Source organism: Mastigoproctus giganteus, chromosome 5 (genome assembly GCF_048544385.1).
Source record: "Mastigoproctus giganteus isolate SK-2022 chromosome 5, ASM4854438v1, whole genome shotgun sequence".
NCBI classification, from domain to species: Eukaryota; Metazoa; Arthropoda; class Arachnida; order Uropygi; family Thelyphonidae; genus Mastigoproctus; species Mastigoproctus giganteus.
In genome coordinates, this window is record NC_143579.1 from 29,525,388 (window position 1) to 29,552,191 (window position 26,804).

Sequence of the window (26,804 nt, forward strand, 5' to 3'; positions counted from 1 at the left end):
TTGTATTGCAAAAGGGTGAATAGAAAAACGAAATGGGCTGAAACTTGTGTCGAAGCAGGACGTCGTTTCAGTTGAGTTAGCGTTAAAATCAAGTTTATAAAATGTTTTCGCAACAGTTGCTGGATAACAAAGACTACGAAAAACACAATGAGATTTGTAAACACGATTTTTTTCTTTTCTTTTCTTTTGCTTCATACGAAGGCAATGAAATTACAGAATCGAAAAATGGTGATTTCATTACAATACGATCTCCAAACCAATTTATAGCTATGTGTCACGTAAAATTCAATTATTACTCTTATTTAATGCATTTTTTCCTTTATAAAACTAAAAACCTAATTAGAGTAGAGAAAATTTATATGGAAGACCAAACACTAATTAAAACTGAAAACACATTATCTAAAGAAGCACCAAAGACAAGGTGATTCGAGAAGTCCAACCCTCTTCACAAACCGTGTTGTGTAACCTTAAGAACTCCATTTCTGTCTAAATGATCCTGTACTGCACTCTTCATTATTGCTTTCATAATTTCCCCTACTACTAAAGTTAGATTAACGGGTCTGTAGTTATCTACTTCGCTGTCACAAGGGCCTTTATGTATTGTAAATATTGGCACTTCTCCATCCACAGAAATCTTTCTCGAGTCCAATGATGCCTTCATAGTTAACTATTGAAGGTTCGATGAACTCCGCTATCTACAATTTACTGGTTATATACCTCCTACTCCAGGAGACTTACTCGCCTTTAGGCTCCAAACTTTTTCTAGTAAACAGTCATTTGTAACATCAATATCTGTCGTGAGGACCTTAACCCTTATTGACGCTTTATACTCCTGGTTTTGCACTCTCATAGTACCTCTCCTAGTGATCAGAGGGTGGTTGTGTCGTACTACCATGGAACCTCATTACAATTTCGTGGAATGAGGTTCCGTGGTACTAATCGACAAGCCAAGAATAATTAACTTGTGTGGGTATACGCCTTCCTTATACGAAGTAAATAGAATGAGTTTCTTGTTTATCTGGAATGGTCCAATGAACCATGAAAACAGGGGTGTCTGGATACTTTGTAGCGGGGAGTGTATGTATTGTAAATTAACTTGCTTAAGCCTATTAGGACGGTATAATGACTGCCCTGTTTGCCCCAAGTTTAGAAAAGGTCTGAATTCATTTCAAATCGTCAAGCCAGGATGATTATTTCAGTCGGTCCCTTTCAGAAAATCTCTCTTCCCTTTTAAATACTTCTAAAGGGGGATGGGGAGGGGAATTTTCTTGTAATGATCTAGAGTCTTTTATTTCTGGAAATTTTATGTTTTCATCACGCAGAGAAAGCAAACTGAACTTTTAGTTCTTTGGCATTTACATAATAATGAACTTAATGAATATTAGACTATAATTATAAATTAATTAAACCAATTTAATTATATTAATAACAAATGTGATCTTTTAACAGTTTCCTTCTTTTCTCTTAGGGCAACGATACTTTTGGGAACACGGTGTAGTGTAGTGTAAAAATGCGTGTTTTAACATGTGTTGCATAAATGCATTAAGAGGGACTGGAGATCGTCCAGCTTTTTCGTATTTATTGTACAATATACGATTATACGTTCCCCTGTGTTATAGAGCTTAATAGAATAAAGGCAGAAACAGCGTGTGACTGCACTCTCATTTGATCGATCCTGTTGGAGGTTGCCATTTTCGTGTTGTTTTATGTCGGCGAGTGATCCCCACTTGACACGCCTTCCTTGCGACTGCCAAGTCTTTTTAATGATCTTGGCATTTTGGACAATGCAAATTAACATTTCCTGGTAAAGTACCCACTAATGGTAATGCTTTCTATTTGAAGGCCCATCCAGCCTTTGCATTACTAACAAAATACATAAATACCACTGCAAAACTTTCTAATTCAATTACTTTCTAATTTAAAATCCACTCTGTTCTTACTACGCTAATGTTGGGGGTGGTGACCTCCACACAAAGCCACATACAATATATTAGTGATGGGCATGATAGAGAAGTCATTATCGATTATATCTTTTGGTAATTTCGATTATATTCATATCATCTGAATGATTCATTCAAATGATATGAATGAATATCATTCGATTATGATAATTCATTCGAATGATTTTCCAGGATCGAAATAATTGAATGATCTTCCATAACCCAATGAATCATTCGAATGATATGGGTATAATCGAAATAGTCTAATGATTTGCCATAATCGAATGAAATTATCAAATGGTTTTCCATAACGAACCATAAAATGATTCAACTTTATCATTAATCCAACTTTATCATTAATCCAAATATATCATTCGAATGATATAGCTGGATTATCTTATTTGATTATGGAATATCATTCGATTATTTCGATTATACTATATCATTTGAATGATTCATTCGGCTATGACAATTCATTCGAATGATACAGCTAAATCATTTTATTTAATTACGGAAAAAATCATTTTATTTAATTATGGAAAAAAATCATTTATTTCATTCGATTATTTCGATTATACTCATATCGTTCGAATGATTCATTTTATTATGGAAAATAAATCATTCAATTATTTCGATTAAAGAAAATCATGCAATTATTTCGATTATGAAATAATTGCATGGTTATCCATAATCAAATGGATAATCGTGGAATATTAGTATAACCGAAATAATCGAATAAATCATTCAATTATTTCGGTTATACTAATATCATTCCAATTATTCATTCGGCTATGGCAATCCATTCCAATGATACAGTTGAATCATTTTATTTAATTATGGAGAATCATTTATTTCATTGGATTATGGCAAATCATTCAATTATTTCGATTATACTCATATTATTCGAATGATTCATTTGCTTATGGATAATCATTCAATTATTTCGATTATGAAAAGCATTCGATTATTTCGATTGTACTAATATCATTTCAATAATTCATTCGGCTATGACAATTCATCCGAATGATACAGTTGAATCATTTTATTTAATTATAGAAGATCATTTATTTCATTGGATTATGGCAATTCATTTATTTCACTGGATTACGGCAAATCATTCGATTATGAAAAAGAATTCGATTATGCTCATATCATTCTAATGATTCATTTGATTATGGATAATCATTAGATTATTTCGCTTATGGAAAATCATTCAATTATTTCGCTTATGGAAAATCGTTCGATTATTTCGATTATACTCATATCATTCGAATGATTCAATCAATTATGGAGAATCATTCAGTTATTTCATTTATGAAAAATCATTCTATTACTTCGATTATACTTATATCATTCAAATTATTAATTTGATTATGCTTATATCATTCGTTTATTTTGATTATACTCATGTTATTTGAATCATTGATTCTATTATAGAAAATAATTCAACTATGACAATTCATTCGAATGATATAATTGAATTATTTCATTTGATTGTGAAAAATCGTTCGATTATAGAAAATCACTCGATCATGGAAAATCGTTCGATTATTGAAATCTGTCGATTACTAATCATTCGATCATGCCCATCACTAATATATATTGGTAGTTTTTTGCCCGATGTCACAGTTTCTCAGTTTGAAATATTTATTGTGAAAAAATATGGGACAACTTTGTCGTTGATATTTTTTCCCCACAATAAATTTTTAAAATCGGAAGACGATCATTTGCAATCCCCGTGTACTTCCAATCTGGATTTAACTTTTAATTTTAATTATATTAGCGTATATATATTTACTTATTTGTAAATAAAGCCATTTATGTGTTCATATATTATTTTTCCGGCGTGAATGGAAATTTGAATTTAGAATTCGCTGAGGTTGCATTTTTAATTTTTCTCGTTTTCTTTTAGGAAGTCAGAGGTTAAGGTTTCACACAGCGTACAAAACTAAATCCATTAAAAGTAAACGATAAACATTAAATGGCACCGTTAAATGGCTACATCGATTTTCAGGTTGTTTAAATAGAAAAATTACTTTTGAAATTTCTCAAAACATTTACCTTTTGGAATAAACGTTTCAAACGATGCAGAAAACCTTCCTAGTAAGAAACACCAAGAAAACAAAACTGTTTAAAGGCATAAATGGAAGAAAGTTGATGGGATAAATACCATTCTACCCCCTTCTTTCTTTTCTTCCTTCTCCTTTTTGGCGATCTACCAGCTTTCAACATTAATGCCCCACAATCCATTGTTATTACTGGCCTTATACCTACCCAGGTCGAATACAAATGAGTTATACGGTTTCAAAAATTTATTCCAAACAAAACAAGCACGGTAGAAAATCCATAACAGGGACAAAACAAAAAAAAGAAATAGCTGTCAAAGCTTTTCTTCTGCCACTTTATTTTAGAAAACTTCCGCGGGTGGAGCCACAGTCGTGATCAGAAATAAATACTGTACATAATACGTTCTTTGCTTTCAAAATAGGAAAGTCTTAAGTTAATGGTAAGGTAAGCCGAATTTCCATCGGTTAATATTCAAAAAATTGAAGTTGGAGTAGGGTGGACCCCGATATTAAAGATTTACCACCTAATTATGATTCATAAATAATGATTGGAAATACGTACGTGTATAATATTCGGCCTAGGGGCAGATTGGCAGGGGGGGGAGCTGGAGTTGAACGAAAAAGTGAGTGACAAGTAGATAGGGATAGAGAGAAGGACGAGAGAAGAGTCATGGACTTTTCATTAGCCATCGGATAATGAGTTCCTTTGGGTTGTCGGCTTGATAAAAAAAAAAACAGGTTCCGCAAAATTGTATCCGCATATCTTCCATCCAACTAGTCGACAGGGACAGGTGCTGAATTGAAAGGACTTCGAGTAGAAGCGGACTTACATCACGAATAGAATAGAAAGAAGATGGAAAAAGCGTGCTGGGAATCTGCGGCCAGAACAAGGAGAAACAGTGAACCGGCTGTATCAGCTTTAATCAACATTTGGCTCCTAGGTAATAGATGCTATCTAATGCACCGCTTGAGATGAGGAAATGGAGCCCATTTCCGCTTGGCGCCTAATAGTAGGTTCTTAGCAGAGGGAGAGGATGGGGGAGGGTGGAAGAGAGAGAGAGAGAGCCAAGAGCGGCAGTGATGCTCTTTCAGGAGAATTGAATCAAGGGCTGTTGTTGATCGTATATAATGCCAGGCTTGACTTCGGTAATAAAGCTACACCCATTAGTTTTGCACAGAGACAGAGGGCAGTACAATGAAGGGAAGAGGGACGTCAGGGCTTTATTAAACGGGAAGTGTATGTTTTGGGGGGAGTTATTATCTTCAGTTGGGCTTGTTAATCCCAGACAGAAGTAGTTCCGTGCACCATTTAATGAATCATTAGAACCAACTGCGGAAGACTTGCTCATGACTGATGTTCTCTTGAAAGATCTTATATTCTCGTCAGAGTCATACATTTCAAATGACACTCGTCTCTTAGCACTTTCATTTTTATTCAGGAAAATATGAATGACATTGTAGTTCCTGTTACTCTCATCAGGTTTCACGATGAGTGTAGATGGTGTAGAGACATGTACCAAGGACTTTCTGTACATAAAATCTGCTAGCTGAAATATAAAGTGCATTACTCATCGCACTGGCAATTGTAATACAAAAGTTCATCTTAACATCACATCCACTGAATCAACTTGTGCGAGATATACACTTGTTCAATTGCGTACACACACAGTTCTTGACAGAAATGCATACAACCACTAGGCAACAGCAGTCTCAGCGAACCATCCTGCGGTTTGTTTCCTATACTTCGGATCTTCTATGAGCCTTGGTAGGTCAATTCCAATATGTGTTAGGCACTAAATTGATTCCAACACACTGGCGGGTATAAACCTGTCGGCCATCTTCAGTCTGTTGGTCTTCCTTCTCAAGGATTTGGTGCCTCTTAATGCAGATGGCGGGATCTGACACTTACAAAGCTGCCAGAAGCATGGTGATGATACCATGCCAGTCATCATTTTGATTGTGGTTATTAATCGTTTCCAGGCAATGATGTCTGGTAAACGCTGTAGTTTAAACTGTTCAGAAATTTGCGTGGTCCTTAACTGTTGAAGGAGATGGTGCTTATGGTTTGCTCACTTCAGCAGACAGAATTCACTCGCATATATTCTCCTAATGTGGGTAGGGGTGGCTGACGCCCACAATTCGGCGCCATACAAAATGGCCGAATACACTGTGGTTCTTAAATATCGTGCGGTTGTTGTAGTTTGTTTCACGTGCAAGAGTTGCTGTTTTGTTTCCCAACGTAAGTAGTTCATTTTCTTTACAATCAGGTCAATATGCGACTTGAACGTAAGTTTAGTATCAAATGTTACTCCCAGATCTCTATGCGTCTCAACAACTGGGATAGGTTTGTCATTTAGTTTTGGATGCACGAGCGTAGGCGATTTTTTGAGCGAGTGACACCATGATTACAGTCTTCTGCGGATTTAGGGCCAAGCCAAATTTATCTAAGTACACGAATAAGTTCAGAAGCTTATTATTAATCCGGTCACACAATGCACTATTGGTCATGGACCGTTGGATGGATATTAGGATCTTAATATCGTCTGCGTAAGTGCATACATCATCCCTACCCTTGAGGAACGGGATCATCATGGCGGTAAAGAGGAGTCCAGATAAGACTCCACCCTGTAGAACTCGTGCATGGAGTTGGCGTTGAGGATCTGATTGTTAACTAAGGCCCTATTGCTCCGTGTATATTGTCTGTAAATTGCGTTTGTTCTGATGTCGATTTTCTATTTTCTGGATGAAAAATCCATGCTACCCTCTCCTGAGACCGCCAAACTAAGCCACGTTGGGAAAAAGACCCATAAATATTCCTCCCGTCATCGACGGGACTCAACTCGGTCCTTTTCCACCCGGTGTGGGGAGAACGATGATTCTACCAACTGTGCTACACGAGGACCTCCACCAAAGAGATCCTGATTTTAACGAGGGAAAACGTTAGCATAAACTCCAACAGGTGGTTAGTTTCTTTGGTCCGAAAAAAAAAAACATCTCATCTGGTACCCACCTCAATATTCATCTGATCTTTCTCCACCAACAGCAGAAATAAATCCCCTCAAGCCAAATAATTTTAGGAGCGGTAGTAAAATTGGGGCACCAGTACCAGCAGGGGGAAAGCTGCTTACTCTGTCGAATATTTAATAAAACTATTGCTCTATTATTCCATATTTTTAAGGTTAAATGTTAATTTCAAAATGTCTTAAATTTAAAAATAAGCCCCAATGACATCTGAAATTTCCTACAACTCCTGTAATTTTTATAAATTTTTCTTTTCAAAGCTGTCCAGTAAAATTTTACGTTGACAGTCTGTCTGTTTATCCCAAGATTAATTCATTGCTTTCCTTAATATATCTTATAAATTAATTATGGTTTTAAGAGGAGTTTGGAAAGTCTCTAAATTAAACCAGCATCCCTCCTCTGCTTCTGGAAGCATTCATTGATGTGTAAGTTAAAAATTAATCTGCGAAACACAACATGAAGAGCACGAAATCACGTGATTCACTCAGTTTGTAAATTCTCTGAAAGAAGGACTGATTTGACAAGTAATCTCCCAAATTATGCATAATAACCTTCCCTTACCCCGAATGGGGGAGCACTTCAACATCAAAATATTTGTTTGTTGACAAAGGAGGTTTAATGATGATGGAATTAAGATGTACAATAATAACAGAGAAAAAGCCTCGTTAGACTATTTGAATTAAACATGAGTTCCTGGTCTGCTTCTGCATTGTGCTACAAGAGTGAATATTATATATTCATAGAGTTAACTTTTCAAATAAACTTGGTGGAAATTCTAATTCAGAAAATTACTCGATGGATGCAGAAGGGGAGTAAACTATTAGGTCTTCTTAGAGGGAAGGTAACAGTGACTGAAACCCAGATTAAATTTTTTTCCACCGACTTAATCCCACAATAACAAAATATGATCAGTGAAAATTCTGATAGAGGGCGTTAAAGAAGCCAGAAAACCCATCATTTTTAAACTCTTCGTCAATGGATTTTTTGACTAATTACATCAGGTTATTTGCATCTTCTTCGTCAACATCCTTTTAGATGGAGATGATGCAACGCCATATGATGCATTAACTAAGTGGATGAACTAACTTTTTTCTTTTGTCATTTTCAACGTCCGCGTTCAAAAAATGTATTTTAAGCGACTGTAACTTTTTTCTTTTTCTTTTTTTTTAATGTATCTGACAACGATCCGGAAATTAATGCTGAGTAGGAAATCTTTTACGGTCGATGGAAGCAACCAACACTGTAGTATGACCTTGGCAGACTCCGTTTATAGGGCCGGGAATGTGGGAGAAGGGGGAAAGGAAGGAAGGGGTGCTTCTATATTACCGTAATCAGCTAGCTGCATACATTAGCATTTTAATCTCCTTTGCTGCGTTAACTCTTGGCGGGCGTTCTTATAATCTGCTTTCGTACGAAATATTAAGTCTTCCGTACGATGGTGACACCATAGGAGACTTTGTCGCTAATTAAAGGCAGCGAGCTAATACCCAAGGAATACACGAAGCGCCCTTCTGAAAATGATCCGATATTAGCAGCATAACGGTAAAAATCGTTAAGTACCGGGATGCCCAATATTGGCTAGATGGAGGATTGAAATTCTTACGGCATTTCACCAAGCCTTCTTCTAAATGAAGGCACCACGTGGTTCTCTTGGCATTTTCTAATATGAACTCCAATATGCCTTTTATAGCATCAAATCTAAACAGCTATACTAAATATCGACAGATCGTTATAATGCTTGGTTATATTCGTTGATAGGTTCTTTTCCTCCGGTCCACAAGAATAACAACCAACCATAAAGCAACTTGCAATTTTTCAATCACATAGCTAATGTCTTTTCCACATTTATTTGGTCTTTCTATAGAAGTCTTGCTAATTTTCTAGTTTCTGACCTATTAGATTTCTGAGGATGGTGAAAGAGACATGTATTGTGTCCCAATATTTTGTTTCCAGAGGTAGGGACAGAGAAAATGTAATCATTTAATAAGTTACAGGGTCTTCTTTGGCCTCTAAAACAGTCCAATTCATGACACATGCCGACTAAAATATTTCTCTATTCATCTAGCAGTAACAGATTTTAAATGGAAAAGTCATGCTAGCTTTTTTTGAACACGTCACCAAGAATTCGACTCAAAATGAGATTTGTGACTAAGGGCATTGTCATTTTGATAATATTGCTCATTGTGAAAGATGCCATCAAAGCAGATCCAACCCACATCATGATCGCAGATGAGATAGATTCTATTTCATAATGTTCTCGGATCGGCACCCAAATTTCTTTCATCTGATGAAAACAGGATATATCGAGATTCGTCCCTCTAGAGAATATTTGCCCATTTTCACCAGAGGCCAATTCCTTGAGAGGCATCACTGCTCCTTGCTATGCATTAATTTTATTGTGAAATATGCGTTAGCATATTTCTAAAAGTTTGTCCAGTTCCTCCTTGAATTATTTTAAGATATCAAATTCCACAATGACAGACGGAAGTTTGTTCCAGTAATCAATTATCCGCTGGCCAAAGGCAAATTTTCGCACATCTATTCTACAAATGTCTTTCCTCAATTTGAATTTATGCCACCTCAGGTTCGTAATCTCAGCAAGAGGAAGAATCCCATCAGCTTTGAGCTTGCACAATCCATCCAAAGCCTTATACACCTCAATCAGATCACTTCGAACGTCCCTAGTCTCCAGACGCTGCAACTTTCAGAACTTAAGCCTTTCTTGGTAAGAGGACCCCTTCGTTCCCCTCACCAGTTTCGTGCCCTTCGCTGTACTCGCTCCAGCAACTCTACGTCCTTCCTGATATGCGGCCTCCAGACCTGTTCGCAGTACTCAAGGCATGGCCTGACCATTGCCTTATACTTGAGTTATGCTTGTACTTGAGTTCCATGTTGTTCGGTTGGAGTTCTTCAGAATGTTGAGAAACTATGATATCGGTCGAAGCAATACTTCTGGTAACGCAGTGTATTTCTTCTTCAAGCAGAAATAAGAAAATAAAACAAAACATTCCACATCCTTAATGGAATTATCAACAAAAAACGAAATTATTCATATCAATTTGCAATAAGATCTGATAGCTTATTTCGCTGTGAGCCATTTCTTGGGAATGAAACCACAATCTGTTATCACAGTGAAGAAATAAGAGGCATCTTAGTAAAGAAAATGAAATTGATTCCGAGTACAATCACTCTGACCCTTCAGCCATCTCAACTTTGGGAAATGAAGCCTAAAATATGATATCTAAACGTTAGGAGCAAGCGTCGTGTTGCATCTCAAAACAACACTGTTCCTTCAGTCTTCTTACCGATAGCGTCCATGTATCTGTCTGTCTCTTATGGCTGTATTAGTCCGGTATTGTTCTGGAGTCATTATCTGAATTAGATTTCAGATTTATGCCACCCCCTTTACCCACCACGGAAAAGCGTTAACGTCAGTAACACTTTAATTACCCCTGCTGATAACATTATGTGCATCAAGTGATGCAATGATCATAAATTTACCAGTTGACGCAATTCATTTCCACTTTCTAGCAAATACAAACGCCACGATCGCTTATCTGAGACTTCCTTTACAATTAACACTTAATAAAACGATTCTTAGGAGTTTACAAGACAGCTTCAATTAACAAACTTTGATTGGATTTTAGCAGGCCGGAGAATTTCGGGCACAACTTATTGAACAATTTTTAGATTTTGTTTTGTTTATATCTAAGAATGTTTCTTTGAAATTATCCTTCTTAATATCCACGTGAATATTATCCAAGGATAAACATTTATTGTAGATACTCAAAAAAAGGGAATGCTTAGCTCCTTATGACTCATTCACGAGAAAGACACTAAGAAAAATAGCCGGGATAGTTCCATTTTATCGTATTAATGTTTTTTGACACAGGAAGAACATCAATGAAAGGGCTGTTCACAAAGTAACGGATAGTTTGTTAGCAGTGATTGTGCTTTATACAGTAGGGGAACGTCTGCTGAATAAAGGTGACGTATGGAACGATTATTTTCTTCTAATTATAGGATGCTGTATCCCTTTATTTGACATTATGCGATTCAACCAAGATGGCCGCTTTCCCAAGTGGAATATGAATATGAATTTTACAGTTACATTAAAGGTTGCTGTCATAGCAACCTTTAATTTGTTGATTTCATCATGGGTTGGCATAGTAACCTTTAGTTTGTCGATTTCAGTATGATTGTCATTGCAACTTTTAATTGGTTTCCATAGATACCTTTAATATGTCGGTTTGGTTACCATAGTTACCTTTAATATGTCGATTTCATCATGAGTTGCTAAAGTCCACATTGCAAGTAACGTTACAATACGAATAACACTGTCACGTGAATTGTTATCAGGTGAATTGTATTGTGTACAAAGTATCACAATAGGCATTTAAACTTTCCTCAATTTAATACAATAGAATTGGCAACTTTCTGGATTCCATGTTGAATCTTGCATTAGGCGAAATGAAAGATGGAAAACAAATAGCGATTATTAAAAATTTGAAGAAGTAATTTTTTTGTTTCTATTATCCTGTAAAATTAGTTCTGTCAATTCATTCTTTCTTGCTTGGGCTTTATGACAGGATTCGATATAAATGCAGAAATGTCATCAATGTTAAGTAGTTCTATTTTCTTTTGTGTAGTATTTTAACTTACATTTTGTAATTTTTTAATAGCACTTCGCATACAGTAACATTCATGTGGTTTAATGCGTTCACGGCAGCAGATAATATATCCATTTCGGGAAGATTTACTATTAGTCAATTTCCGCATGATTTGCTAACATGCAGTTCCAGCATGCTTTACCATAGCAACAGTTAATACGGCATTGTCGATTTCAGCATGCTGTGTTTATAATGTCGATTTCGACATGTATTATAAAAATACCTATTTCAGCATGCTGTTTGTAATGTTGTTATTAATCGATTTCAGCATGATTTGCTAACATGTCGATGCAGCATGTTTACCATAGCAACAGTTAATATCACATTGCATTGAAAACATATTGTGAATTTCAGAATTTACTGATAATAATGCAGATTTCAACACGCATTGATAATAATGTAAATTTCAGTATAATATTGATTTCAGATAGCTTTGATAATAACATGGCTATCGGCATGCTTTGTTATTAATGTTGATTTCAGAATGCTTTGATAATAATGCCTATTTCAGCATGCTGTGTTTATAATGCCGATTTAAGCATGCAATGTTTATAATGTCCATTTCACCATGCTGTATTTGTAACTTCGATTTCAACATGCATTATAAAAATACCTATTTCAGCATGCTGTTTGTAATATTGCTATTAGTCGATTTCAGCATGATTGGCTAATATGTCGAATGTTAATATATCCATGCCAGCATACTTTACTATAGCAACAGTTAATATCACATTGCATTGATAATAACACAGAATTTCAGAATGCACTGATAATAATGTAGATTTCAATGTGCATTGATAATAATGTCGATTTCGACATGAATTGACAGTAATTTCGATTTCAACATGCATTGATAATAATGTTAATTTCAGACCGTTTTGATAACAATATGGCTATTGGCATGCTTTGTTATTAATGTCGATTTCAGAATGCTTTAACAATAATGTGTCTTTCAGCATGCGTTGTTAATAATGTTGGTTTCAGAATGCTTTAATAATAATGTGTCTTTGGGCATGAGTTGTTAATATCGTTGATTTCAAAATTCTTTGATAATAATGTGGATTTTAACATGCTCTTTTCATAATGTTGATTTTTAGAATGCTTTGATAATAATGTGGATTTTAGAATGCTTTGATAATAATGTGGATTTTAGAATGCTTTGATAATAATGTGGATTTTAGAATGCTTTTGATAATAATGTGGATTTCAGAATGATTTGATAATAATGCGCCTTTCGGCATGCGTTGTTAATAATGTTGATTTCAAAATGCTTTGATAATAATGTGGATTTTGGCATGCTGTTTTCATAATGTTGATTTCAGAATGCTTTGATAATAATGTTGATATCAGACTACTTTGATAATAATGTTGATTTCAGACTACTTTGATAATAATGCGCCTTTCGGCATGCTTAGTTAATAATATTGATTTCTGAATGCTTTGATAATACTGTGGATTTCAGCATGCATTGAAAATAATGATCGATCGCACATTCTTTGATAATAACGTAGAATTCATATGTTTTGTTAATAATGTCGATGATTGCTTCTTTTACCATAGCAATGGTTCCATTGTTTCAACTTTATCGATGGTAACGTCTTAAATATGGCATCACACTATAAAGAAAGCAACACTAGACTTCGAAACGTCCATAAAATTAGGATTTACTATCGCATAAATGCTCCAGTCTAATTCACTGTTACATTGACATTATCGTTTTATAGATCTGTCACTCTAAATGTAAGGGGGACGAAAATTTCCTTTCTGTTTGACGACTGCAGGCAAAAAAGAAAAAAATACAAGCATTATTTTAATTAATAGTACCACTTAAGGACGCGCGAGCTATAAGCAACACGCTTTGAATAAATTGTAGTCATTTGACTCCTAAGAGGATGACGCTCTCTCGCCATAAGAGCCAGCAATAAAAGTGTCAAAACAGCCGGCTAAGAATAAAAGCCATTCTAAATATCCAATCGACGGTTTTCTGATAAGGAAAAGAAGAATTGCTTTATCAAGAAAACAAGCAAATGAATCCGTTTACGAAACTGTAATGGCTGTGAAGACCTTTCGTGAGTAGAGAGCCCCGTTTTGTTCTACATTATTCATTTCATTAGCTTTCATGCCACTACGGAACTCTTGGTCATTTCCTTCCCCCACCTCGCGAGTATCGGTAGGTTGGTAATCGATAGCTCTGGCTGCACGCTTGATTGAATTTCCCCTTGACAGATGTGGGCTGCTGTTGAATGAGGGCAAAAGCAATATCTTTTGCCAATGAGATGACTCTTATGGGTGCGTAAGGCTCGCGAGTATTGTCCATAAGTAGGAGTGCTTGCAAATGTAATCTCCGACACAAGGGAGGGTTACAAATTTCTTGGATTTGCTTTCGTTGAGGCACTTCTAAGAAAAAAAGAATAAAAAATTGACGTGCCTTCTTATATCGGAGTAATTTTTCTCCTGTTTATTTATTCTGTGTCATTTTTCGTCAGCTTTTCTTATCGGGACTTGGTAGCATCGAAGGAGCCGCAGAAAGGCTGTTTTTCTCCTTGAGCAATTCATTCGTCCCTTGAGTTCTTTGGATTAGCCTGTTTGCATACGTAGTTTAATATTGTGTCCGAGTGAGATGTTTCGATGAACAAGCCGGGCTATTTTCTCAAAGTCCCTTTTGTAATCCTTCTTTTTCTTTAAACGCAGAAAGAAAACATAGGCTGGCTGGTAAGAGCTAATTCAACTGAGATTCAAGTTTTTCTGTAATGGTTTCTTGAAAGCTCTCGAAGGAGCATAAACCAATTGATTTATCTCAGACATGAAATCGTATTGTTTATTCTATTATCAGCAACAAAGATTTAAGGATTGCTAAAGAATTGGCGAGTAATGCTTAAAAACAAGGTTTAATTTTCGAATTAGGCTTAAATATGAACAGCTTTAGTTGTCTCGCATATTTTATAAAAAAAAAATAATATATTACTTTTTTGTTTAATATCCAACTGTATGGAAAAGTTTTGCTAAATTTAATTGTAACACCTTGCATAGGTTTAAAGTAGTGATAGGCATAATAGAGCGATTAGTAATCGAGAGATTTGAATGATATAATTCGATTATATTATTCCAATAATATAATCGAATGAAATTGTGGAAGGTTTGTTATAATCGAACGATGTGTCATAAGCGGAATAATCAAATGATTATAATATAATAAAAGCGTTAAAAGACACGGAAGCTTTCGAGACGAAGTGCCTCTTCATCAGCTAGTGGTTGTACTGCAGTATATATTGATGGTTACAATAGCAAAAGTCAGCTGGGCATGATCATGTTATGTAGGTGAGTCTGGTAGAAGATTGAAAGACCGGATTTCTGAGCATGAGGTGGCTCTGCGAACCGCTAATTTGGAACCCTCCGCAATCGCAGAGCATTACCGGGTTGAGCAGCACAATCTCGATCCCCGACGGGATATTGAAATCGTCTACTATTCACGTGATTACCGCCAGCGCTCATGGCTTGAAGCCATGAACATAGCTACCAAAAATAGTACTATGAATCGTACGAGGGGAGTGCACTTACAAGTTACACCCTATTAGAATATACTGTATTGCAGTGTGATGAGCGCTGGCGGTCATCACGTGTACGTAATTCTGTTCTACCGACACCAGACTCGTGATACATGATCATGCCCAGTTGACTTTTGATATTGTAACCATTAATATATACTGAAGTACACCATTCACTGACTAGCTGATGAAGAGGCACTTCGTCTCGAAAGCTTCTGTGTATTTTAACCCTTATTTTATGTATATACAATTTATTTATTTTAATAAATTTATTTTAACCAGTTAGTCGGTCGTAGCAATAAACTTGGACGATATGCAATCCGACGCGCAAGGCCTGTTTTCTAATTGAATGATTATTTCGATTATGACAAAAATCGAAATAATCGAATGATTTGTCAAATCGAATGAATCATTCGAATGATAAGAGTATAATCAAAATAATCGAATGATTTGTCATAATCAAATGACTTCCATAATCGACTGACTTTTTTTATAATTTATTGATTTTCCATAATTGAATGAATCATTGGAATGAGTATAATCAAAATAATCTAATGAATCATTAGAATGATAAGAGTATAATCAAAATAATCTAATGAATCATTCGAATGAGTATAATCAAAATAATCGAATAAATCATTCGAATATGAGTACTGTATTATCAAAATAATCGCTTGAATAATTCGAATGATATGAATAAACTCTAAATGATCGAATCATTTGTCATAATCGAATGATTTCCTCAATCTACTGATTTATCATAATTGAATACTTTTCCATTGATTGAATCATTCGAACGATATGAGTATAATCAAATAATCGATTAAATCATTCGAATGATGTCAGTATAATATTTGATAACCGAATTATTTGTCATAATCGAATGATTTTCCATAATCGAATGATTTGCTATTATAGAAATAAGCGATTTTGACCTCTCGATTATGTCCATCTCTAGTTCAAAGCCTAAAGTTTACCGATTTGTTTAAACTTTAAACACATCGATAATTTAACCGGAATCTTGATTTAATCAATAGTACACTGTACAGAATGTACGCCGATATTTTGCAATGTTTATTTATTTTTGATAATCAAAGTTTAACATTTATTACAAAATAATAAATATTTAATGAAAACTAAATAAAATAAAAATAAATACATAAATTTATTTTATATAATTATATTTTAAAACTTAGATTTGACACTAACTTCCGAGTTTCATATTATTACACGCAATATAAAAGTTTATAGTTATATGTAACGCCCTATGGCCTAAGTTGCCAATGCACCTAAAACCCAACAACAACAAGAACTTAAGTAATTTATAACTGATGTAACTTATGTAATTTCCCTTTAACTCGAATTTTTGGAATTCGAGTTAAAGGGAAATACCAAAAAAACATAAAATTCGAATTGTTCTATGAAAATTTTAAAAATAAAAAAAAATTCGAAGTCTTTCTATCTCTCTGTATCTCTCTCTCACACGCAAATCTGCTGTTACATATGGATTATTATAATTTTTAAATATCGCTTGTTGTTATTAACTAGTGATTTGGCTTATTAAACCTTGTTAACCGGGTGCCAATGCAGGAATACACAGAAATCCCTTTAGACAGTTTAGTGTTGTAGCAATACGCACGAAGCTGGACATCAGCGATTGATGGCTGTTGTGCATGTTGAAAGCTGTTGTTGGCCAGCTGCCTCCAGTTACACGTACAACTGGTTCGCCTAACTTGTCAATAAAAGTTTCTGCATCAGCGATTGTGGCTAGTTATGCTGGAAGTTTGCTTGCCTTTAACAATTTCACGTGATATTTTTCGATAAGTTGCAGTTCAGATCCATTGCAGCAAGTTATCGACTTGCCAACTGATTTACCAAGCATAAATCAAGTATAGTAATCGATGGTGTATTGGTAATAATATTCCTCGTCCGATTAATTATTTGAATTAATCTAGGCGTACACTCCTGATTTTTTTTTCTTTTTACATAATAATAATACTGAATTTTCTTAAATATTTTCCGAATTCGACAAAATAACCGCGGAATATGAGAAGCATAATATGTCATTTGGTTGACAATACGCCAGGCCAATAGACGAGCGACATATATCGGTTCTCATTTGCTGTAGTTTTTTTTATAAAAAAATTTTTATCATCGAAGTAGAATCTGGACATTGTATATAATGTCATTTTAACAGCGAGATATGGAGGGGATAGTATTTCTTCCCCATATGTCTTTGTATAGAAGTCGGGAACTGTGATTCACTTCTATAAATGGTAACTAAATCACAGTTTCCGACTTTAATGCAAGGACATACTAGGGAAAATACTACTGGGTGTTAAAATAGTCATTATAATAGTGATATGGAGGAGGTATTTACTCCCAGGAATCACCTTTATCAGTTAGCCCCGTCCATGTTGGGAAAATTCAAAGAACTACTAGTGCGAAGCTAAACTTAGCTTCGTTTAACTTTCATAGTATTTTAAAGGATTAACAGAGGGTGATAAACTTTACTTTCTCCATTTCTGAAAATTTGATCATCAAGCAGGAGAGCGATGAGCTTTCTATAATCTAACAAATGATTTCACAAAGCATAGCACTTATAAAATTGGAGACAAAAAAAGTAGGAGAGAATGAACAGCCATTCTCTGAGCATGGGCCAACTCAGCAGCCCTGCTTTCACCCTCCCCCCATCCACCCTCCTTCTTGGTAACCCTTATCGTAACAGCAGTAGTCAGGAGATCGCAGACAGTCTATAAAGAGTAGGGAGTGTTAGGTGCACAGCTGACGCCCCAATATGGCCTCGGCTGCTGGCAAGGAAGGGTCATAAATGTGAATTGAAGTTGCGTCTGAAAAATATGGCACGTAAATGAAATATGAAGTTTGCATGAATACGAGAGTATGAACACGTAGATGCGTGCAAGCCTGAACCATTCCGGTAATTGGCTTTTGTAGTGTAATAGTTTCTTACGTAGGGAGCCTATTAAGAATTCTTATGATAGACTAGAAGGCAATATCGCGTGTGACATTCGCCTTTTCCATAGGGATGAGTACTGTCTGCAGTTCGTTCCCAGGAATGCTAGCATCCGCTAACGATTCCAACTGGCATACCTTTCGACGCTTGAACATTAAAGGTAAAAAACAAAGAAAAAAAAACTTTGTTTATCACGATTTAAACCAGAGAAACGTCACAAGGAATAGCTTCAGTCATATTTACTTTTCAAGATAAAAATATTAGTTGCACGAAATTCTTTCGGTAGAAATATGGAGCAGTATTTGTCACTTTTAACTTTAAAAAAATCATCAGAAAAAGAAAATATACTTACCTCTAGCTGGTTTTACAAAAAAATACGTACTTTTAAAAACATTCAAGCGTGCAGAACTGTGAGTAAAGTTTAATTTTATTCTTTACAATGATTTGTCATTGTCCTTTTGTTTTGTAAAATGGAAGGAATTCTTTCTTAAAGTAAACATTTTAAACGAACCAAGAAAATATATTTGGTGTTGGTAATTTACAGTAGTTTAATATGTCCAGCTAAATCTTTAAAAGTATTTCTCAGTAAAGAAATAAAATGGCGTAATTTACTTTATTTAAAGCGGCACGAAATTATAAATTAAAATATGTAAACACGTTTGTGTCCAGTAAATTAAAAAAAATGCATTCAGACTTACTGGTAACCATAATCAACTGAAAAGCGCATGTTCCACTGACGTCATAAATCACGTGGTTCGCGTAAGATGCTTTTGCAGTTGAAATATGAATAGTGTTCAGCGCATGCTCACAAGTAAGAAATGTTTATATAAATCAACAAAGCCGCCTGGTGGCAATTACAATGTGACCATTTATTTCATAAACAATAAAAATGATTTTTCAGACAGTTTTATCACTACATTTGTTCAAAATTTTACTTATATAAACATCATGAAGATATTTTTGAATTACTTTTTTAGGCAGATGTATTCTGCCATGTTTATTTTAACATTTGAAAATATTATTTAGGTGAGAAAATAAATGAAGCAAAAATTAAAATAATATTTAATGCATTAAAAATAGACATCGCTAAAAAAAAAGGATTGCTTTTTTTTTACAATATACATGTTGACAATATTATTATTATTAAACTTTATTAAATTATAAATTAATAATATAGGTTATAATTATTATAAAATATATTTATAATAATCTAAAAATTATTCAGAAAACATACACACGATTTATATAAATTAGGAATTATTAATTTGATGAAAATTAAAATTATGAATCCTTTTAAGATCATTACAACACCTCCTATAAGATGACAGTTCTTTTTAACTATTTCCACAGTTTTCTTTACGCTTTTATACGAGGAGTGTTAAATAAATTATCTACCTATCCCATAGTTATATTTCAAGGATTCATGATTTATCATGTCCCTAAATATCTCAACTTGAATCATACTAATTTTGATCCCACTAAGTTTTTTGATTGTGCTGCTGTAACAGAAAGAAGGAAACCACCTGCGTCAAATCATGGATTTGCTTAAATTGGAGCATCGTGCAATCATCGAGTTTCTCACCAAAGACGGAAATGGGTCAATGGTCATTCATGGAAGGATGGTGGCCGTGTATGAAACGGTGCACCTTCAGAGTACCAGGTGAAATTCTAGTCAAAACAATCGAAATGGGGTAGAGAGTCCATCGAAGATGATCCACGTCCAGGAAGGCCTGTGACAGCGATCACTCCACAAATGTGCCAAGATATGGAAACTCTTCTGCTGAATGACAGATCTTTAAAGGTATCCCAAATGTCTCGGGAATGTGACATCTAAGGGAACAGTTATAACCATCTTTCATGAACACTTGGGGATGACTAATGTCAGTGCAAAGTTGGTCCCCAGGTTTCTGACCTCTGTACAAAAGCAATTCAGAGTACGGCGTTGTGGGGAGAATTTAGAGCTTTATGGAAGGGATGATGATGGGTGATGAAACATGGGTTCATCACTGGGATCCTGAGACCAAGCAAGAATCAGTACAATGAAAGCAGAAAGGTTCTCCCGCACCCAAAAAATTTCGGACACAACCTTCAGATGGTAAGATTATGGCCACTATTTTTTGGGATGCTGACGGAATTCTGTACATTCACTACTTGGAACACAAGCAGACAGTCACTGGGAAGTCATATGCATCTCTACTGTACGATTTAAGTGATGTCATTAAGGAAAATCGCCTGCTTCTTCAGGACAGCGCACCAGTGCACAGATCACACTGTTGCTTCTGCTTTGAGAGACTCTTATTTACAAAACTTACCCATCCACCTTACAATCCGAATCTGGCCCCCAGTGACTATTTCCTGTTTCGATACCTCAAGAAAAACGAATGTGAACGTCACTTTACTGATGCTAATGAACAGAAGTCTGCTGTTTCTGTATTCTTTGATGGACAGCACAAAGAATTTTATTTGTCTGGTATTTCCTCTTATTACCAACAAAACGAAACAGGTGTATTAAAGTTCAGGGGAGTTACATTGAAAAATAAAAACAGATTTTTGCCTCTATCTCATTTCCTTCATAGGTAGGTAGATAGTTTATTGAATGCCCCTCGTATTACTTTAAAATTATAATTTTTGATTGGTCAAAAATTATCAAGAAGTAATCAAATGCTACTCAGAGCTTGAATTCTTCATAAAAATGTTCGGTTCATTATTTGAATACGACTAATTAGACTATATTTAATTTAGTTTGAATTACATTAATGGTATAGAATAAAATAATTGGACCCATTACGATATGCATGCATTGATGACAGAACTTCATCGTATTAGTAGCACGTTAGATTAATTCCTTCTGGATTTAGATCATTAATGAATGGCTGATCATAGCTTGATACATTTATCTGTTCAGTATTAGCGTGTATTTTTCGAAAATTCACTGCATCGATTATATCAAATTAATGTTTAGGATAAAATTCCCAAATAATGCATAACCTGAGTATGGAGATATAATCATTTTGTTTTTTTTTTTTATAATTATCTCAACCAAGGCAGGAATACAATATAGAGATGCTGACGGTCTTGTATTGAAATTATGTACAAGTTTAGGAGTGAAAAGATGTCACAGTTGGCTAACTCGAAATTCTTCTATTTATGTACAGAATGATTTCATGATTGAAAAAAAAATCATGAATGATATTTGTGATGGGTTTGCAATGAGCATAATGATGCGAATTCTCGACAATATCGAGAATAATGAAGACGTTTAGACCACTATAAGATAAGTATATTGAGAAAGATCTCAAGGTGTGATGTTTTCTTCATCGTATTTTCCACCCAGTTAAGCCTAAAACGAGAAGGTTTACGTTTTATTTGTATGATTAATTATCCTTTAATCTCTGGGGGACAAAAAATAGCCTTAGCTTACTATATATGTTACATAGTTTACTTATAAAACATGTTGATTCTAACACAAGACTTCCTAGGTGTGCCATTATAGATATATTCGTTTTTTCTTCTTTTTTTTTAATGCTGCTACACTAAATGACATTTTCTTACTAATAACCTTACAGTCGGCACCAAAAGCATTAATGATTTATCAGTCATCTATCTAATCATGAATTTTTAATCTTTGTTCGTTCGTCTCTTGATGAATGTCAAACAGATATCATACGCAGCTGCTGAAGATATGTTAAAATCCGATCTAGAAATGTATTTTATTTGATGCGCTCTGTTTTTCTTTTTCTTTTCTTTTTTTTTATCAATATCTAGTAGCTATATATCTGGCATTGCTTGCTGATGTAAAATAAATTATAGAAATAAACCTTAAAAAATATTACCACATAGTCTACAGCATTTTCAATGTACAGTGCAGTTTCATTTTGGAGCAGACTGTAGGATGAACTAGCTCTGTCCTTTTTCTTTTTGGAGTTCGTTTAGAGTTAGCTGATCAATCGTAATATGACATTTTGCGCAGTCATCAGATGTTAGAGCACTGCCTTGAGCAAAATTTGATGTTTGCGCTGTTTCCTTGTAGGGCAATGGCGCGGTAAGTTGGCACACAATAAGACTGAGGAAGAGCCACAGCCTTGAACGAAACATGTTTGCAGTCGACGGAATAATCTTGGAACAAACGCACAAACACAAAATCACCTGTAGCCACAGGAAACGGGTGAACACCGCTTGTGTGGTTGAGTCAAGACAAAGGAACAATTGCTTCATTTCAACAGTGGACAGATGCGATCTTTCTCGTGACCACAGGCCAGGTGGAAGAGCATAATCACGAAATGTGAACTGCCCAACAGAAAACGATGCACAGTGAAAACCATAACGAAGACACTGGATGGGGATGCTGCTTCCCTGTTCCGTTTCCACCTAGAAAGAAAGAGAAAAAGAATTCATCAGAATGCATGCTCTGAGAAACATACATAGAAAATGGTGAAGTTCTCTACACGCTGCCCAAAACTGACTTCTAATAGCTATTATTGAAGATATTACTACCCAAGTCGGGTAGTAATATCTCCAATAATGGATTAAAGACTGATGTAAGAGATTGAAGCTTTACAATCCTGTCTCAATCCTTTATTTTTTTACTGAACAATGAGAGCTGTTTTCTAAATCCTTTGAAGGTTCTTCTCAAATAATTTTGGCCTACATAATATAAACATTGCACAGATCAACTGTAACTTGTTAAAAACACTGGCATTTCTAATGTTACAGGATCCTGTGCTACTAGGATCTAGAAAATTTGGGCAGATGTGCTGAGAAGTGGCAACGGAAGTTTAACATTGACAAATGCAAAGTACTGCATGTGGGTAGAAGTAACCCCAGAGGAACGTACCAACTGTGTGGTACTACATTTAGGGTGGTAGAAAATGAAAAAATACCTGGGAGTGATTGTGCAGTCAGATATGAAATTTTCTGAGCAGTGCAGACAGGCTGCTAGAGCAAGTCATGGGGTATTGTTAAGGATATACAGGAATTTTGCTAGTAGGGAAAATGAGGTGATTATCCCTTTGTATAAGGCAATGGTCAGGCCACGGCTTGAGTACTGCGTACAAGTCTGGAGGCCTCATTTTAGGAAGGATGTAGAGTAGCTTGAGCGAGTACAAAGAAGGGCAACAAGATTGGCGAGGGGAATGAAGGGATCCTCTTACCAAGAGAGGCTTAATTCGGCAAATTGCAGCGTCTGGAGGCTAGGCACCTGCGAGGTGATCTGATTGAGGTGTATAAGGCCTTGAATGGGTTGAGCAAGCTCTTTGGTGATGGGATTCTTCCTCTTGCTCAGATTATAAACTTGACTGGGCATAAATTCAAATTGAGGAAAGACAGTTATAGAATAGATGTGCGGAAATTTTTCTTTAGCCAGCGAGTTGTCAACTGCTGGAACAAACTCTCATCTGTTGTTGTGGAAGTTGATTGCTTAAATAAATTAAAGGAGGAACTGGACAAACGGTTTAGATGGAATGGATGTGTGAAATTTTTTTTTTTTTTTTTTTTTGGCTGATGCTACATAAGCTTGCTTTTTTGCATCATATGCCTCTACCACTACTACTACAACTGTCCCTGCCATATAGATCAGAGTCAAAATACTTCGTTGTGTTAAAACAACAAAATAAAAGCAATTTGAATTTCAAATTATTAAAAGAGTAATAAATTCAATATTTTTAAAGTGATGATTAAAGAATAGACCGTTATCTGCTATACAGAAAATGAAAAATCTTCAAGAAAAACAAACCAAGTTTTATTTCGTTATTCTAAAAAGACAGTGTTACAAATAAATCCGTGTTACAATTTGCCCCAAGGTCTTTCCTGCTAATTTTGCAATAGAATAAGTTGTAGCAGGAGAATTCTTTATGGCAAGTTGCATTTAATGGTCTTGTAATTCAGGTGGAGGAAAAAGAGGGAGAAAGGGGGAAAAAACCTTAAACAAGAGAGATAGACCCTTGCGATCCTTGATCTTACTCTGTTGCTTACACTGAATTTTTCGTTTCATTCTTTGAAGATCTGGATAGAGAGAGAGAGAGAGAAAGGAGGGTAGCTTGTTAGAGCGATAGACATGATGAGGGAGCGTGACAGATCATTGAAAAGGAGTAAAGAATAATGGCCATAAGTGCACAAGAAAAGATTCTCTTCGTATCCCATTTGAACTGACATTGACACCGAATGAAGGGTCCTTGAATGCATCCACTCGAAGCACGCCACAACACAATTCCACTCTTGCGCACTACGATCCACAAAAGCGTTCTTGTGCTGCTCAACTCTCACAGCACTTCTATAACGAACACCACCAATTGCGAAACGAGTTTGTCACGAAATATCTCCCAAACAAACAGCCTACTTTCGCTTTAATTTCACAAACTCTACACATACTTACTGCGAACCCGAGAAAAAAAACACGAAATAACGCAGAGTTAGAGAAAATAAAATAGAAAAAAAAAGAAGCTTTATCAGGCAGATACATGAAAAGAGGGACGGCTGCACGAATGCTATAACGCTGTGACGAGAGCTTGTTGAGAGCAATCGATGTGATTTGTGCGAAGATGTTTGCCAAAAGCTGCTTTGCACAGAAGCCATCTTATGTTCTGCGGACGTCACACACAGCTGGCTTCGCCGGGGAGCCTACACACGGAGATTGTTCCGACTGGACATAAACAGCGCATGCTTTGGCAAAACTCAACTGAATTTTTCGACCGCACCACACGTATCCAAGATTCCCCACCGAGAGAGGCTTTAACTTCAAAAAAATCTCATTTTCATCCAGTTTTTTTGGAGAATTTAAAGAGGAGTTCTTAAAACTGGTCTCTCTATTTTCCAACTTATCTTTTAGTTCGTTTCCTGGTGCCAAAGTTCGGTTTTAAAATCTGTACTTTTAGCCTTTAGCAATTCGTCAATTATATGACTCATTTATGGGCTCTCGTTCAGAGTCGTAATGGAAACAGGGCTGTTTCAGTTTGATTACAATTTTAGCCACTCCTGGTTCTATTTGAAGTACCGAACAGAGATAATATCACCAATTCTGGGAATTATCACAACGGCTACGACAGCTCCAACTATGATAGTGATTTCGACATACCATTACTGCGATAATTATAATTATAATAATGTTATGGTTGTGAATACCACTGAATATCTTTTTATCCAGTATTTGATATTCTGAAACCGGTTCTAGAGTCCATGATAAGATTCGGTCACCCTAAAATTACCATAACAACAATCGCACACAACCTTTCATTAAAATGAAATATTCTAAAAAGATCAAACATGAAATTAATGTACACTGCTGGACAAAATTAACAGAACATGTAGAAAACCTGGTGTAACTCGTGGTGCAGTTCTATTCTCTGATGAGTCCCGTTTTAGCCTAAAAAGAGATTCTAGACGTTATTTCATCTAGAGACAAAGAGAAATGCGGTACCATTCCTCCAACATCAGAGAAAGAGACACTTACGGTGGAAGCGGTGTTCTCCTGTGGGGCGGAATAATGATCAACCTAAGAGACAGCTATTAACCAGGGAGTGCACATTCATATATACAAATATAAGTTATATACATAATTATCCATTTATAATTTATACATATCGTTGTCTTTATAAATTATACAAAATATACATATCGTTGCCTTATTTTTACATGACAGGCAGATAGAAAGAGAGCATAATTTGCAATTTTACAAGGAATTAGAGAATGTTCACATCTACACCACTATTTACAGCGAGATAACAGAAAGACAAGACGTCCGATATAAATATAACAGGAGAACCAGTGAGGAACAAAAACAGTCCCGACCAGTTCATTCTTCATTTCCTGCATTCTCTTTTGTTTTCATCTGTGAGATTCACTCATCATTTATAGGTGGAGTAATGCATTCGGAAACATTTCAGTCCTGTATCTCTTCTCTGTGCAAAGCCTTTCTGGGTCTGCTTGAAGATCGTTGTAGATCTTAATGGTTTTAGAAGGAAAAAATCGCCGAAAGCTTTCCAGCTGCGTGAGCGCGCTACTGATTGGAGGGGATGGTGTTCTATTCGCCCACTTTTGCATCATGCGGGGCCTAGTCAGCAGGTAGTCAGTTTTAGGCGAGTCGAGTCTCCCGGTCAGCAGTTTTGCAAGCGTGAGAATGTTCTTGGTGACAATTATGTGAGACCAAGGCGTGACATTCAAGTTGGCATATAAAATGGTTCTTGAGATTGCAATGGCTGCGTAGTGATCCTGTTTAACCATCTCAGCATCCAGTACTCTAAACCCAGGAAAGCATTGATGGTAGCATCAGGGGCAGAAGACCAAATCTGAGATGCGTAGAGAGGGATGGGGATGACGCATCTTAAAATATATTGTTTAACAAAGTCAGGGTTCCTGATACCTGCCAGTTCTTGTCTGGAGGTCCATAGCGCTGCGTAAGTTTTCTTCTTTACATGTCCGAAATGGGGTATGTGTGAAGTTTAGGGTTTCGTTACATTTCAGACCAAGATCAATATGTGTCCTGACTTTTTTGACCACGCTGCCATTTACGCGTATTGATATGTGGTTTTTTATTACCTTGTTGGTGAAAACCATTTGTGCTGTCTTGTGTTCATTTAGTCGGAGCCCCATGCAAT

The 26,804-nt window shown here is 35.7% G+C and overlaps 1 protein-coding gene across 1 annotated transcript in view; it reads right to left on the bottom strand.

The window, feature by feature from the left end:
• Positions 1–22,377: 22,377 nt before the first annotated feature.
• The window catches only part of LOC150085275 (lachesin-like), a 214,630-nt gene continuing 210,203 nt past the window's right edge, over positions 22,378–26,804 (bottom strand). Inside the window, exon 9 of the mRNA XM_090373123.1 lies at positions 22,378–22,584. Coding sequence (XP_090229249.1) covers positions 22,490–22,584 — 95 coding nt within the window. The 3' untranslated portion in view covers positions 22,378–22,489. The remainder of the gene's footprint in view (positions 22,585–26,804) is intronic.